At 47.3% G+C, this 12,783-nt stretch overlaps 1 protein-coding gene across 1 annotated transcript; it reads right to left on the bottom strand.

Moving 5' to 3' along the window:
• Nucleotides 1-3,753, bottom strand: LOC141022483 (uncharacterized). The gene is made up of 2 exons (XM_073498746.1): nucleotides 486-3,753; nucleotides 1-402 (listed from the first exon to the last, which is right to left on the bottom strand). The coding sequence occupies exons 1-2, from the start codon at nucleotides 1,353-1,355 to the stop codon at nucleotides 1-3; spliced, it is 1,272 nt and encodes a 423-aa protein (XP_073354847.1). The 5' UTR covers nucleotides 1,356-3,753.
• Between the last annotated feature and the right edge of the window lie 9,030 nt (nucleotides 3,754-12,783).

Below are 12,783 nucleotides of genomic sequence, written 5' to 3'. Positions count from 1 at the left end.
TTACGACGCGGCCTGAGGTTTGGTCCGGCGAGGTCGCTCCGGGCTGCTATCAACATCCCACGCGGAGTTATCCGCGAAGGAACTTTTTTCCCTCTTGGGCGCTTTTGCCTCCGGATTCATGGGGACCGCCCTCCTCTTCCTCCCCACTTTAGGTGGGGAGTCGTTTTTCTCCTCCTCTTCATCGTCGTCGTCAGCGGACGAAGAAGGATTTTCGTCTTTGGACGACACGTCCAGAACGCCTTTTCGGCGAGGGCTCTTCTTGGCCCCTTTGGCCGCTTTCTTGGCCGTCTTCTCTCGTACCTCATAAGGTGCTGGAAATAGCATTTTCGTCAGTAATGGGAATTCTTGGTCTTCGGGCAGCAGCGCCGGACAGTTGATCCCCTCTGCTACCTCAATCCAGGCCTGAAAATATGGGTAGGAAAGCTTAGGCTTTTCCTTAAAATGTGCTAGTAAAGGGTACACCTTGAAAACATTATGAAACTTACCGAATTAGCCTGGCGTTTTGAGCTAAGCCAGCGATCCACCGTCGTGGGCGGTGGCGTCTCGCCGGCCTTGAAGAGCACTTTCCAGATGTCTTCGTGCGTCGTGCCGAAGAGCCCTAGTAGCATCTGGTGCTTGGCCGGATCATACTCCCACAGATAGCAATTCCCGCGTTGGCACGGAAGAACCCGACGAATGAGCATGACCTGGATCACGTTGACGAGCTTGATTTTTCTGTCTATCATGTTCTGGACGCACGTCTGGAGCCCAGTCAGCTCGTCCGAGGGACGCAAGGTTAGGCCCTTCTCTTGCCAGGAGGTGAGCCGCATCGGGGTTCCAGATCGGAATTCGGGGGCCGCTGCCCAGTCAGCGTCGCGCGGCTCGGTGATGTAGAACCACCCCGATTGCCACCCCTTCACCATCTCCGCAAAGGAGCCTTTGGGCCAGGTAACATTGGGCATCTTGCCCACCATGGCGCCTCCGCACTCTGCTTGTTGACCGCTCACCACCTTCGGCTTCACATTAAAGATCTTCAGCCATAGGCCGAAATGAGGTGGGATGCGGAGAAAGCCTTCGCACACGACAATGAATGCCGTGATGTTGAGGATAAAGTTAGGGGCTAGGTCATGAAAGTCTAGCCCATAGTAAAATATCAGTCCGCGGACGTACGGGTGGAGAGGGAAGCCCAGCCCGCGGAAAAGATGTGTGAGAAACACAACCCTCTCATGGGGCTCGGGAGTAGGGACGATTTGCCCTTTCGCCGGGAGTCGATGAGCAATCTCCTTGGCCAAATATCCGACCTCCCGGAGCTCCGTGATGTCCTTCTTCTTAACGGAGGAGGCCATCCACTTGCCTCCAACTCCGGATCCGGACATGATTTTGGGTGTTTTCACTAGTAGAAAACATGGCTTTGGTCACAGGGCAGTATTCACATTAGTCCCGGTTCAGTCACGAACCGGGACTAATCTGAGCATTCGTCCCGGTTCGTGCGGCTAAGGCATTAGTCCCGGTTCACCTGGGCCCTTTAGTCCCGGTTGGTGCCACGAACCGGGACTAAAGGGTGCGATGCCCATTAGTCCCGGTTGGTGGCACCAACCGGGACTAAAGGTTAGACCTTTAGTCCCGGTTGGTGCCACCAACCGGTACTAATGGGCTTTGAGGCATTAGTACCGGTTCATGGCACGAACCGGTACTAAAGGTCCCATTTTCAAACTCTACCCCCCCCTGTGGACCGCCTTTTCAGTTTCACAAAAAATAAAAGAAAATGAAAGAAATGTCAAAAAAATAAAAGAAAATAAGATTCCCATGTGATATGTGGTCTAGTTGTTAGCAAAATTTACAAACATGAATTTTTGACTTTTTTGCAAAATCTCTCGAGAATTTGTAAAATGGGCATAACTTTTGCATACGAACTCGGATGAAAAAGTTTTTTATATGAAAAATCATCTACTCGAAAAGTTACATCCGAATTTAACCGGAGGAACCCCGTTAAACATTTTCAAAATCCTCAAAAACCTAACAGAAAAAAGTTACGGGGCTTTTAAGATCTAGAGTGGAAAAAATCGAAAAAAATTCAAACTGTGGTCAAACAATGGTCAAACTAATTATTCTAGAATATTAGTGTTACTAAATAATTATTTCAATTATTTTGAATTTTGGTCAAATCTGGTCAAACTGTGGTCAAACAATGGTCAAACTAATTATTCTAGAATATTAGTGTTACTAAATAATTATTTCAATTATTTTGAATTTTGGTCAAATCTGGTCAAACTGTGGTCAAACAATGGTCAAACTAATTATTCAAGAAATATTAGTGTTACTAAATAATTATTGTTTTTTAAAACAATAGTTTCAAACTCAAACAGTGAAATGTGTCACTTCATGCTCAAGCAAAATTCCTGAGGGTTAATAGGATTGACATCTTACTATTGTTAGGAAAACAACAAGTGCAGACTTGGAAACGAGGGAGAATAGAACCCGGAAGTTAAGCGTGCTCAGGCTGGGGGAGTGGGAGGATGGGTGACCGTTCGGGAAGTTAGATGATTTGGAATGATGAGGGGTGATTAGAGATTAGAGGATAAATTGAGCAGTGATGAGGGGTGATGATTAGAGATTAGAGGTTAAAATAATTTAGAAATTTGAAAATCAAAAAAAAATTCAAAAAAAAAATATCAAAAAAAAATCATAAAATTTCCTTTAGTCCCGGTTGGTGTTACCAACCGGGACTAAAGGTGGAGCTCCACGTGGCCGCGACCTTTAGTCCCGGCTCGTGTAATAACCGGGACTAAAGGGGAGAGGCATTAGTAACGACCCTTTAGTCCCGGTTCAAAAACCGGGACTAAAGTGCCTTACCAACCGGGACAAAAGCCCCTTTTTCTACTAGTGTTTCTCGAACGAGGGGAAGCTAAAACTTGGGTGCTGGAGCTCAAGGGCGGAGGGATTGAAGGAGAGGAAGGGTGTGGGTGAAGGAAGGGAATCCTTATCCCCTTATAAAGGCCGCGAATATCAAGCGCCTCCCCACTCGCCTTAAAAACTCTCCTGTTCCCAAGGGCTGTATAAACGGCACGGTTGGGTTACCCATACACGCATTGATGAGAATCCCGCGATAAGGGGACACGATCTCTGCTTTGACAAGACGTGCCAATGGCAACCGCGTCTCGGGACGTGGGGTGTCGAACACAAAAAACAGTTTGGAATTATGACCGGTCAGACGTAGTGTCATGCTACAGAAATTTGTCAGCGGATTGGATTTGTGTAAAACTATATTCTCTCGTGGTTGTGTATGGTGTGTGTGTGACAGGTCCAGATACTATCATCGCGTCTGAAGACTATCGTGGAGTTCGGAAAGAAGGGAACCCGCCTTGCAATGCCGAAGACATTCTGCGCGCCGGACTCCTCGTCATTGAAGTCAGGTTCAGGGGCTACCGAGGGAGTCCTGGACTAAGGGGTCCTCGGGCGTCCAGCCTGTTATCCATGGGCCAGACTAGTGGGTTGTGAAGACATGAAGGCCGAAGACTCTACCCGCCTCCGGATTGGACTCTCCTTGGCGTGGAAGGCAAGCATGGCGATCATCTATGAAGATTCCTTCCTATGTAACCGACTCTATGTAACCCTAGATCCCTCCGGTGTCTATATAAACCGGAGGGTGTAGTCCGGATAGGATATATTCATTACCATAGTCATACAGGCTAGACTTCTAGGGTTTAGCCATTACGATCTCGTGGTAGATCAACTCTTGTAACACTCATATTCATCAATATCAATCAAGCAGGAAGTAGGGTATTACCTCCATAGAGAGGGCCCGAACTTGGGTAAACATTGTGTCCCCTGCCTCCTGTTACCATCGATCCGAGACGCACAGTTTGGGACCCCCTACCCGAGATCCGCCGGTTTTGACACCGATAGCATGTTCGTCCAATTTCTTCGGGCGAACAGTTTTTCACTTTGACTATAAATACCCCTCCCCTTCCTCACTTTGTTTTTTACGCCGCTTGTTCTCTCTCCCGCTCGAGCTTCTCAAACCCTAGCGCCGCTGCTACTTCCATCGTCGCCGGTGAGGAAGAGCTTCACTGCCTCGACCTCATCGCCATCGTACTCGCGCCGGCTGCGGATTTCTTCTCTCCGCCGCCGCCGTAGCTGTCTTCCTCTGCCAAGTTAGGGCGTGGAAGATCTGAACTGACGAGCTTCACATCTACACTTCCCAGTTCGCCGTGTTCTTCATCAAGGGTAATTAAAAGTTACCTTTACTGCCCTCTTTGATTCAAATGTTTTCTACAAAATCTTCAAAGGTGTTTTTATTCTTCCAATCTTCACACACTAAACACCTCACATGTCATCTGTTCTTGATCCGTTTCTCTAAGCAACATTTTTCTTCAAGATTCCTCAATTGTGTGGATTTTCGATCTGTACAACTCTGGAACCTAAGACAAAGAACGCTTAGTGAAATTCTTCAAGACTCATCTGGTCAAATTCCTCAAACTTGATCTTTTTGAAAAACTTCTGAGAACGCATATGATCTCTCCAAATTCCTCGCAACTATACTCTATTCACAGGTACTCATGTCCGCTGCTGAATCACTAGGTTCTCATCAACTTAACTCATTTGCAGCGTTCCTTGAAGAAAAGTTGCATACCTCTTCAGAAAATTCTGTTGTTCATATTCCTTAGCTGAAGAAAATGGCTGACAGTAAAAAGCCACAGAAGGGAGGAAAGAGGCCTGAGGTCAATACTGCTTTCAAGATCCCTGATGACATATACAAGGATTATTGCACTCCTGATGAGGCCAAATTTGGCAAGGAGGACAAAATTCAGTGCAAGGTGCGCATTCAAAGAATAGAGAGGAGATGGGCACGGGAATGGAGGGAGTACAGGTATGTTACTCCCAAGTATATGAAGAAATTCACTCTAAATCCTCCATGCCCAAGACCTCCATTGGCACCTGGCCAAGAAGTAGATCCCACCAGCCTCAAGCGTGGTCAGGACTATCCTGATGAATGGGCCAGCGCCAGGCCAAGCTTGCCAAAATGGCTAAGGAAGCAGTGAGGAAATTTAATGAAGACTCTGCTGCTGCTACCACTGCTGAGGCCTCTGCAAGCAAGCCAAAGAAGGCCATGGCATAGAAGCCTGCTCATAAGCCAAGTGCTTCACTCCCAATGCCCTCACGGCCAAGTTCCTTAGTAATGCCCTCACGGCCAGATTCTTCAAAGCCCTCACGGCCAACTCCTCAAGCTGCTCCAGCTCCGCCAAAGTCCTCAGCTCCACCGACAAAAACCTCAGCACCTGTGCATTTTGCCACGTGCCAAAGGACTACAGGCATCTCTATTGCCTCAGGAGCTTATGCTAGTTCTTCAGCTGCACCAAATTCGTCAACCGACCCCTCTCTGCTGAAGAAAAAGGCCACTGCTGGACGAGGCTCTCGACCAAGTCCTCACAAGAAGCAGGTCGCCTTTCAAGTGCCGTCTGATGAAGACGAAGCTGATGATGAAGAACTTGCTGAAATCATCAGAGACAGGTAGCTCAAGGCCGCTAGAGCTAAAGGCACCAATGTGCCTCTGCTTTTGGATCTGAAATTGATCCTTGATTACATCGATCTCTGGCACAAGGACCCCAACACTCCTATGCCTGATTTCAAGTTGACTCCTGGCCAAAGTCATATGCTGACTGCCTTCATACAAGAGGAAAAATGGAAATTTGAAAAGGCCAGGCAGTTGAAGAAAGCGCAGTACAAGAAGGAGCGCTTCCTGAAGAAAAACGTTGTCTCTATGACAACTGAAGAAATTGTCACAATTCAATCTGAGATCAAGAAACTCAGTGATGAATTTGAAGTATATTGTGCTGACTGGCTTGGAGCCAAAGTCAGGTTTGTAAATTTGACTGAGAAGTTCACTTCCAATGTTGCAGCCCCAACGCAACAAGAAAATCCTCAGGCTGAGGCATCTGCTCAGCCGACTGAAGAAAATGCCAGCACCGCGAATGACAATCAGGCTGCTGAAGAAACTCAAAGTACCAGGGCTGATGACTGCATTCCAGCTGCTGAAGAAATTGCCAGGGCAACCACTAGTGTTGCGCCTGAAGAAACTGAAGAAGTTAGGGCAACTGCATCAGTTGTGCCTGATGTAATTGAACCAAATTCCTCTGCTCCTCCTGCACCTACCCCAACTCCGATCCTTCCGTCTGCTTCAGATGTGAAGAAAACCAATGCTGCAGAGCGTGCATCGGTGAAGAAAAGGAAAGCATCAACTTCATCAGATTCATCAGCTCCGAAGAAGATGAAGCCATTGACCAGCTCTTTTGCGAATCCAATTGATGTTATTCCGGTCTCATCCATGCCATCAAAGGACCTTGTTCCTTTTGATGACGAATATGTGATTCCAAGTGAATCAGAAGAAGAGATTCCTTCTGCTGCTTCTTCAGAGCAGTTGGATGAAGAAATTGAAGCGGATGCAATCCCTTCAACACCAATAGTCTCATCGCCTCTGGCGGCCGCAAAGCCGCCGCTGGCGTCGGCCACGGGGCGGCGCACCTCCTCCAGCACGTCGCCGACGTCCGCAAACGTCCAGGCGCTCGTGCGGTGCAGGGACAAGGGGGAGGGGACGGGGAGCAAGGCGCCAATGCGGCACTGTCGAGATCGACAACAGTTTCTGAAGAAAACGACAGTAGATCACTGAACTGCATTTCTGAATCTCTGAACTTGACATTGACAATGCTCTGCAGGTGTTCGACAGAATGATTTGGCATGAAGAAATTTTTTCCTGGGGTTGGGACTTGGTGAGGTGACCTCTCAATGCACCCAGAGGCTGCCTGATTTTACTCAGAATTTTTGAAGAAGAATTTGAATGAATTTCATCAAATTTGGCAAATCTGGTCCAAACTTGCAGCAAGTATAGTTTGAAAAATTTGAACTGGAGACCAGTGGATCTTCATGGATCTTGGTTGAGGGTTCAAAGGACTAGGAAGGGAAATTGGTTTGGGGGCAAAAATCAAAACAGAAATGGTAGCTCCTTTGTAAATCTCCAAGGGCTAGAATAGAAGGCAGAAATTGTTTTTGCTAAGAAATAAATGGAAATAAATATATGGAGAGGTCCAACTTGCTGGATTTGAAGTAAATCATGATCCAAAGGCGAGGGAAGGCTTAGGAGAGTGGATTTGCACTAAGGCCATGGCAAGAGAGATTTGTTGAAAGGGGCAAGGAATCATTCCAAAAGCCATAGGGCATTTTCAAAGGAATTTTCAAAAGGCATTTTTCTCAAGTGAAAAGCATTTTGGTTTGAGTCCAAATAAAATAAAGAACCTCGAAGACCAACATCAAGTCTTGGGTGAAGCCAAATAAAACCCTTGCCATAAAAAAAATATTTTGAAAGGGAGGGTTCCTTTGAAGAAAAATCTAAAACACCTCCCTCAAGTTAAATAAATTTTTTGAAAAGGCCAAATAAAATTTTGGGTGTCACAACACCTACCCCCTTGGGAAAAAGCTCGTCCTCGAGATTTCATCTGATCCTCGAATAGATATGGGTATTCTGCCTGAAGGGAATCTTCCCTTTCCCATGTAGCTTCGTCCTCGGTGTGATTGCTCCACTGGACTTTGAAAAATTTAGTTGTTTTCTGACGGGTCCTCCTTTCAGACTCCGCCAATATCTTTACTGGCCGCTCTCTGTAGGTGAGGTCTGGTTGCACATCAATGCTCTCATGAGATACATGCTTCTCTGGGTTACTCACACATTTTCCCAATTGTGAGACGTGGAATACGTCATGGACGTCTGACAGTTCCTTGGGCAAGTCTAGTTTGTAGGCCACTGTGCCTCTTCGTGCCTCTATACAAAATGGTCCGATAAATCTCGGGGCTAGCTTCCCCTTAATTTTGAACCGTTGCAGGCCCCTCATAGGAGACACTCGTAGGTATACGGAATCACCGGGTTCAAAGCTGACCTCACGATGTTTTTGATCGTAGTAGCTCTTTTGTCGGCTCTGCGCTGTCTTGAGTCTGTCCCTGATCTGCTTAACTTTCTCCTCGGCCTCTTTAAGCATGTCTGGACCGAAGATATGGCTGTCACCTGTTTCTGACCAATTCAGTGGGGTACGACACCTCCGCCCGTACAATGCTTCGAAGGGTGCCATTTGCAAGCTGGCTTGGTAACTGTTGTTGTAAGCAAACTCGGCATACGGCAAACTCTCTTCCCAACTGGACCCATAGGTGAGCACACAGGCTCTTAGCATATCCTCTAGGATTTGGTTCACACGTTCTATTTGTCCATCAGCCTGAGGGTGGTACGCTGTACTGAAAGCTAGCTGCGTGCCCAGAGCTTGTTGCAGGTGGTCCCAAAATTTGGAGACAAATTGTGTGCCTCGGTCGGATATTATAGTCTTTGGGACTCCATGCAAACGAACTATACGGGAGAGATAAAGTTTTGCTAGTCTTTGTGTGGAGCAGGTAGTCTTCACGGGAATGAAATGAGCAACCTTGGTTAGTCGGTCTGTGATGACCCATATGGCGTCATTTCCGCGTTGTGATCGGGGTAGTCCGACGATGAAGTCCATTCCTATTTCATCCCATTTCCACTCCGGTATCCTGTTTGGCTGGAGTAGCCCTGCTGGCTTTTGATGCTTGGCCTTGATGCGCTGACATGAATCGCAACAAGCAATAAATGCGGCTATATCCCTTTTCATACCGTGCCACCAAAATCTTTCCTGAATGTCTTTGTACATTTTGGTTCCTCCAGGGTGGATCGAGTATGGAGCGGTGTGGCTTTCGGTTAGGATTTGTTGCTTGAGTTCCTCAATGTTTGGTACGCAAAGTCTGTCTCCGTACCATAATATTCCTTCACTGTCTGTGACGAACTCTGAAGCCTTACCAAGGTTCATTTTCTTCTTTATACCTTCGATGCTGGGATGTCCCTGTTGAGCCTTCTTAATTTGTTCCACTAGGGTGGGTTGTATCTCCAGATTTGATACGGTGCCCTCAGAGACTAACATCATGTTGAGCCTAGCGAACTCTTGCTGAAACTCAGGCCTCAAGTTTTGCAGACCATCGTTGTCCGGGCTAGGGTTTCGACTAAGGGCATCAGCCACTACATTTGCTTTCCCTGGGTGGTAGTGAATGCCGACATCATAGTCCTTGACTAATTCCAACCAGCGTCGTTGGCGTAAATTTAGCTCTGGCTGTGTGAAAATATATTTGAGGCTCTTATGGTCCGTATATATTTCACAGCGATTTCCCAACAGAAAATGCCTCCACTCCTTGAGTGCATGTATGACTGCTGCTAGCTCCAAGTCATGTGTTGGGTAATTTTCCTCATGTTTTCACAGCTGCCTGGAGGCATACGCGACAACTTTGCCATCCTGCATTAGTACACATCCGAGGCCTTTTCGGGACGTGTCACAATATACTTCAAAACTCTTGTGTATATCTGGCACGGTCAAAACCGGTGCGGTTGTTAGCTTCTTCTTAAGTTCCTGGAAGCTTCTCTCGCATGCTTCCGTCCATACAAATTTCTTGTCTTTCTTGAGCAACTGTGTTATTGGTTTTGCCACAGTGGAGAATCCTTCAATAAATCTTCTGTAATATCCGGCCATTCCCAGGAAACTCCGCACATCTGTAACGTTGGCGGGTGGCTTCAAGTCAAGTATGGCTTTGACTTTTTCTGGGTCTACGGCCATGCCTTCTTGGTTCAATATATGGCCTAGGAAACCAACTTGTCTTAGCCAAAATTCACACTTGCTAAATTTGGCATACAACTGATGTTTCCTTAATTCTCCCAAAATAATTCTGAGGTGCTCAGCATGCTCTTCTGGTGTCCTTGAGTATACCAGAATATCGTCGATGAACACCACAACAAATTTGTCCATGAATTTCATGAACACTTTGTTCATGAGGTGGACGAAATATGCGGGGGCGTTTGTTAGACCAAAAGGCATCACTGTGAATTCGTATAATCCGTATCTGGAGGTGAATGCTGTTTTAGGGATATCTTCTGTCCGTACTTCCAATTGATGATATCCCAATCTTAAATCAATTTTTGAGAACACCTTGGCTTGTGCGAGCTGGTCAAACAAATCATTTATCCGTGGCATCGGATATTTGTTTTTGATGGTGACCATATTGAGAGCTCGATAGTCTATACACAGTCTCAGTGTCCCATCCTTTTTCTTGGCGAACAACACTGGCGAACCCCATGGTGAGGAGCTGGCTCGAATAAATCCTTTGTCCAATAATTCCTTTATCTGCTTCTTCAACTCCACCAATTCTAAGGGTGCCATTCTATAAGGTTTCTTATAGATGGGAGCGGTGCCAGGTGCTAGTTCGATGCTGAATTCTATCTCTCGGTCTGGTGGCATGCCTGACAGTTCTTCAGGAAATACGTCAGGAAACTCGCATACCACTGGAACTTTTCTCAGTTCTGAAATGTCCACTTTGTTCAGTTTTGGTTGCCGTGACCGTGGCCTTTCTTGAGATGTAACCTTTATAATCTTGCCGTGATGGTGAGTGAGAATCACGGTCCGATTGAAACAGTCAATGAATCCTTTGTTGGTGGCTAACCAGTCCATCCCTAAGATGACATCCAGTCCTCTATTTTCCAACACGATGAGGTTTGCGTGGAACGGTAGTCCTCCGAACTCAATGATCACTCCTTGGCAGTAACTCTGGGCGATTTGTTTATTTCCGGGGGATTTGATGATCATAGATTTTTCCAAGGGAAGTATCGAAAAACCATGTTGCAAAACAAAACTCTTCGAAACGAACGAATGGGAAGCTCCAGAATCAAACAAAACCGTGGCAGGTACTGTGTTGACAGGGACCGTACCGAGCACGATGTCTGGGGCATTCTGCGCTTCTTCCTTGGTCACATGGTTCAGGTGACCCTTCCTGTGGTTGTTGTTGGGATTAAAATTGTTGCGCTTGGGGGCTGGATTATTCCCACCATTGTTTGGCTTGGGGACCGAGTTCCTCGGCTTTGGGCATTGTTTAGCATAGTGCCCTTCTTCACCACAAGCATAGTAGGTGACCCCTGGACGGTACGTGAACTCCTTGTCCCTGGCATGAAACTGTCTGACGGGCCTTAGATCAGTAGTCGTGGATTTCCTTGCTTCTATCCTTGGAACCTTAGTCTTGCTTCGGTTGTTGCGAGCAAGAGTCGTCTTGTCCCTCTTTCGCTTACGGATATCTTCCAGACTACGGCGCTCATTCTCCAAGGTAATGGCCTTGTCAACCAGAGTTTTAAAATCCGGGAAGGTGTGTACAACCAGTTGGCATTTCAGTGCCGGTGCCAGGCCATCCAGGAATTTTTCCATCCTCTTGTTCTATGTCATGTGTTCGTCGTAGGCATAATGAGATAGCTGGGTAAACTGACCGTTGTATTCTGTCACTGACATGCCTCTTTGCTTGAGGTCGTCAAATTCTCTCTTCTTGATTTTTATGATGCTCCCGGGGATGTGTGCCCCACGAAAGCCTTCCTTGAACTCTTCCCAGGTGATGTTGTGTTCACCGGGATGCATGTGTAGGAAGTTTTCCCACCATGCTGCAGCTGCTCCAGTAAGGTAGTGTGGTGCATAAAGCACCTTCTCATTATCTGAGCACTGAGCAATAATCAGCTTCCTCTCGATATCACGAAGTCAATCATCGGCTTCAAGTGGCCTATCGGTATGAGCAAAAGTAGGAGGGCGAGTCTTCTGTAATTCAGACAACTTTGAGTGTGGTTGATAGGGCTCACGGTGGGTTCCCATATTGATGACGTGATTCATCATCTCTTGGTGCTATTGCTGCTTTGTTCGAAGAGACGGCATACTTGAGACAAGGCTGCTTCGCTGTCTCATTGACTGGACTGTCCCTGAGTGAAGTTGTTGCTAGTCTGTGTCCCATAAACTTCTTCTGGCTGATTGGGCATGGAGCGAGTCCACGGGCGAGACATTTTTCCAGTCTGGGGTATTATTTTGCAAAACCCATGAGAAGAACTGTGTGGCACAAGGAAAATCTTGCAAAGGCAACAATTTAAAAGACCTCAAGATTTTCAAGAAAACATAAACGATTTTGCACGGAGAAGAACTGCTTAGCATACATCTTACACGCGAAAAGCAAACACACGATACAGCACTCAGGATGTGCGTACACAATCCTGACATGTTATTTGGACTAGCATACTCCTCCGGAAAGCAGCGAACACACTAATACAAACTAGCGTACAGATAAAACACACCATACAAGCAGACATAACGCGCGACTACTTGGCGCTCTCAGTCGGAGATGGTGACGATGTCCTTCCCCTTGCCGAGGGCAAGACTCAGCGGTGCAGGAGATTCAACCTCCACCTCCTCTCTAGCTGGCTCCTGGCGCGTAACACTGCGCTGCGGTGATGGCGCGGGGGCGACAGGCGGTAGTGCGGGTGTGGCAGGCGGTGCAGCTTTGACTGGAGTAGGAGCGATGACTCGGTCGAACTCCTCAGTGGTAGGCAGACGGCGAGCAGTGGCCAAAATGGCCGGTGCATAAGAGGCTGAAGACGAGACGAAAGTCAGAGGCGGTGCTGTGAGGAGAAGCTCCTTCCTGCTGGCAGGACCGCCCCGGACTAAGTCCATGCGGGCAGCCACAAGATCGTCCACGAGGTTGTCGAAAGACACCTCCAGAGCCTTGAGATACTCCACAAGCATCTCGATGGCTTCATCTCGTTCTCCCCGATGGCAGGCAAATGCATAGTGACAGGTATATGGCACATGGCATGGGAGGTAGCGGTAGCGACGAGTCTTCATCATAGGAAGGATGTCCCGAAGACGAGCTATCGCCTCACGGGCCGCCATCTGCATGGCATGCCTCTCCGTA

This window comes from Aegilops tauschii, chromosome 5, assembly GCF_002575655.3.
Source record: "Aegilops tauschii subsp. strangulata cultivar AL8/78 chromosome 5, Aet v6.0, whole genome shotgun sequence".
NCBI classification, from domain to species: domain Eukaryota; kingdom Viridiplantae; phylum Streptophyta; class Magnoliopsida; order Poales; family Poaceae; genus Aegilops; species Aegilops tauschii.
The sequence above is the reverse complement of the archived record's forward strand: the minus strand, read 5'-3'. Positions and strand labels throughout refer to the sequence as shown.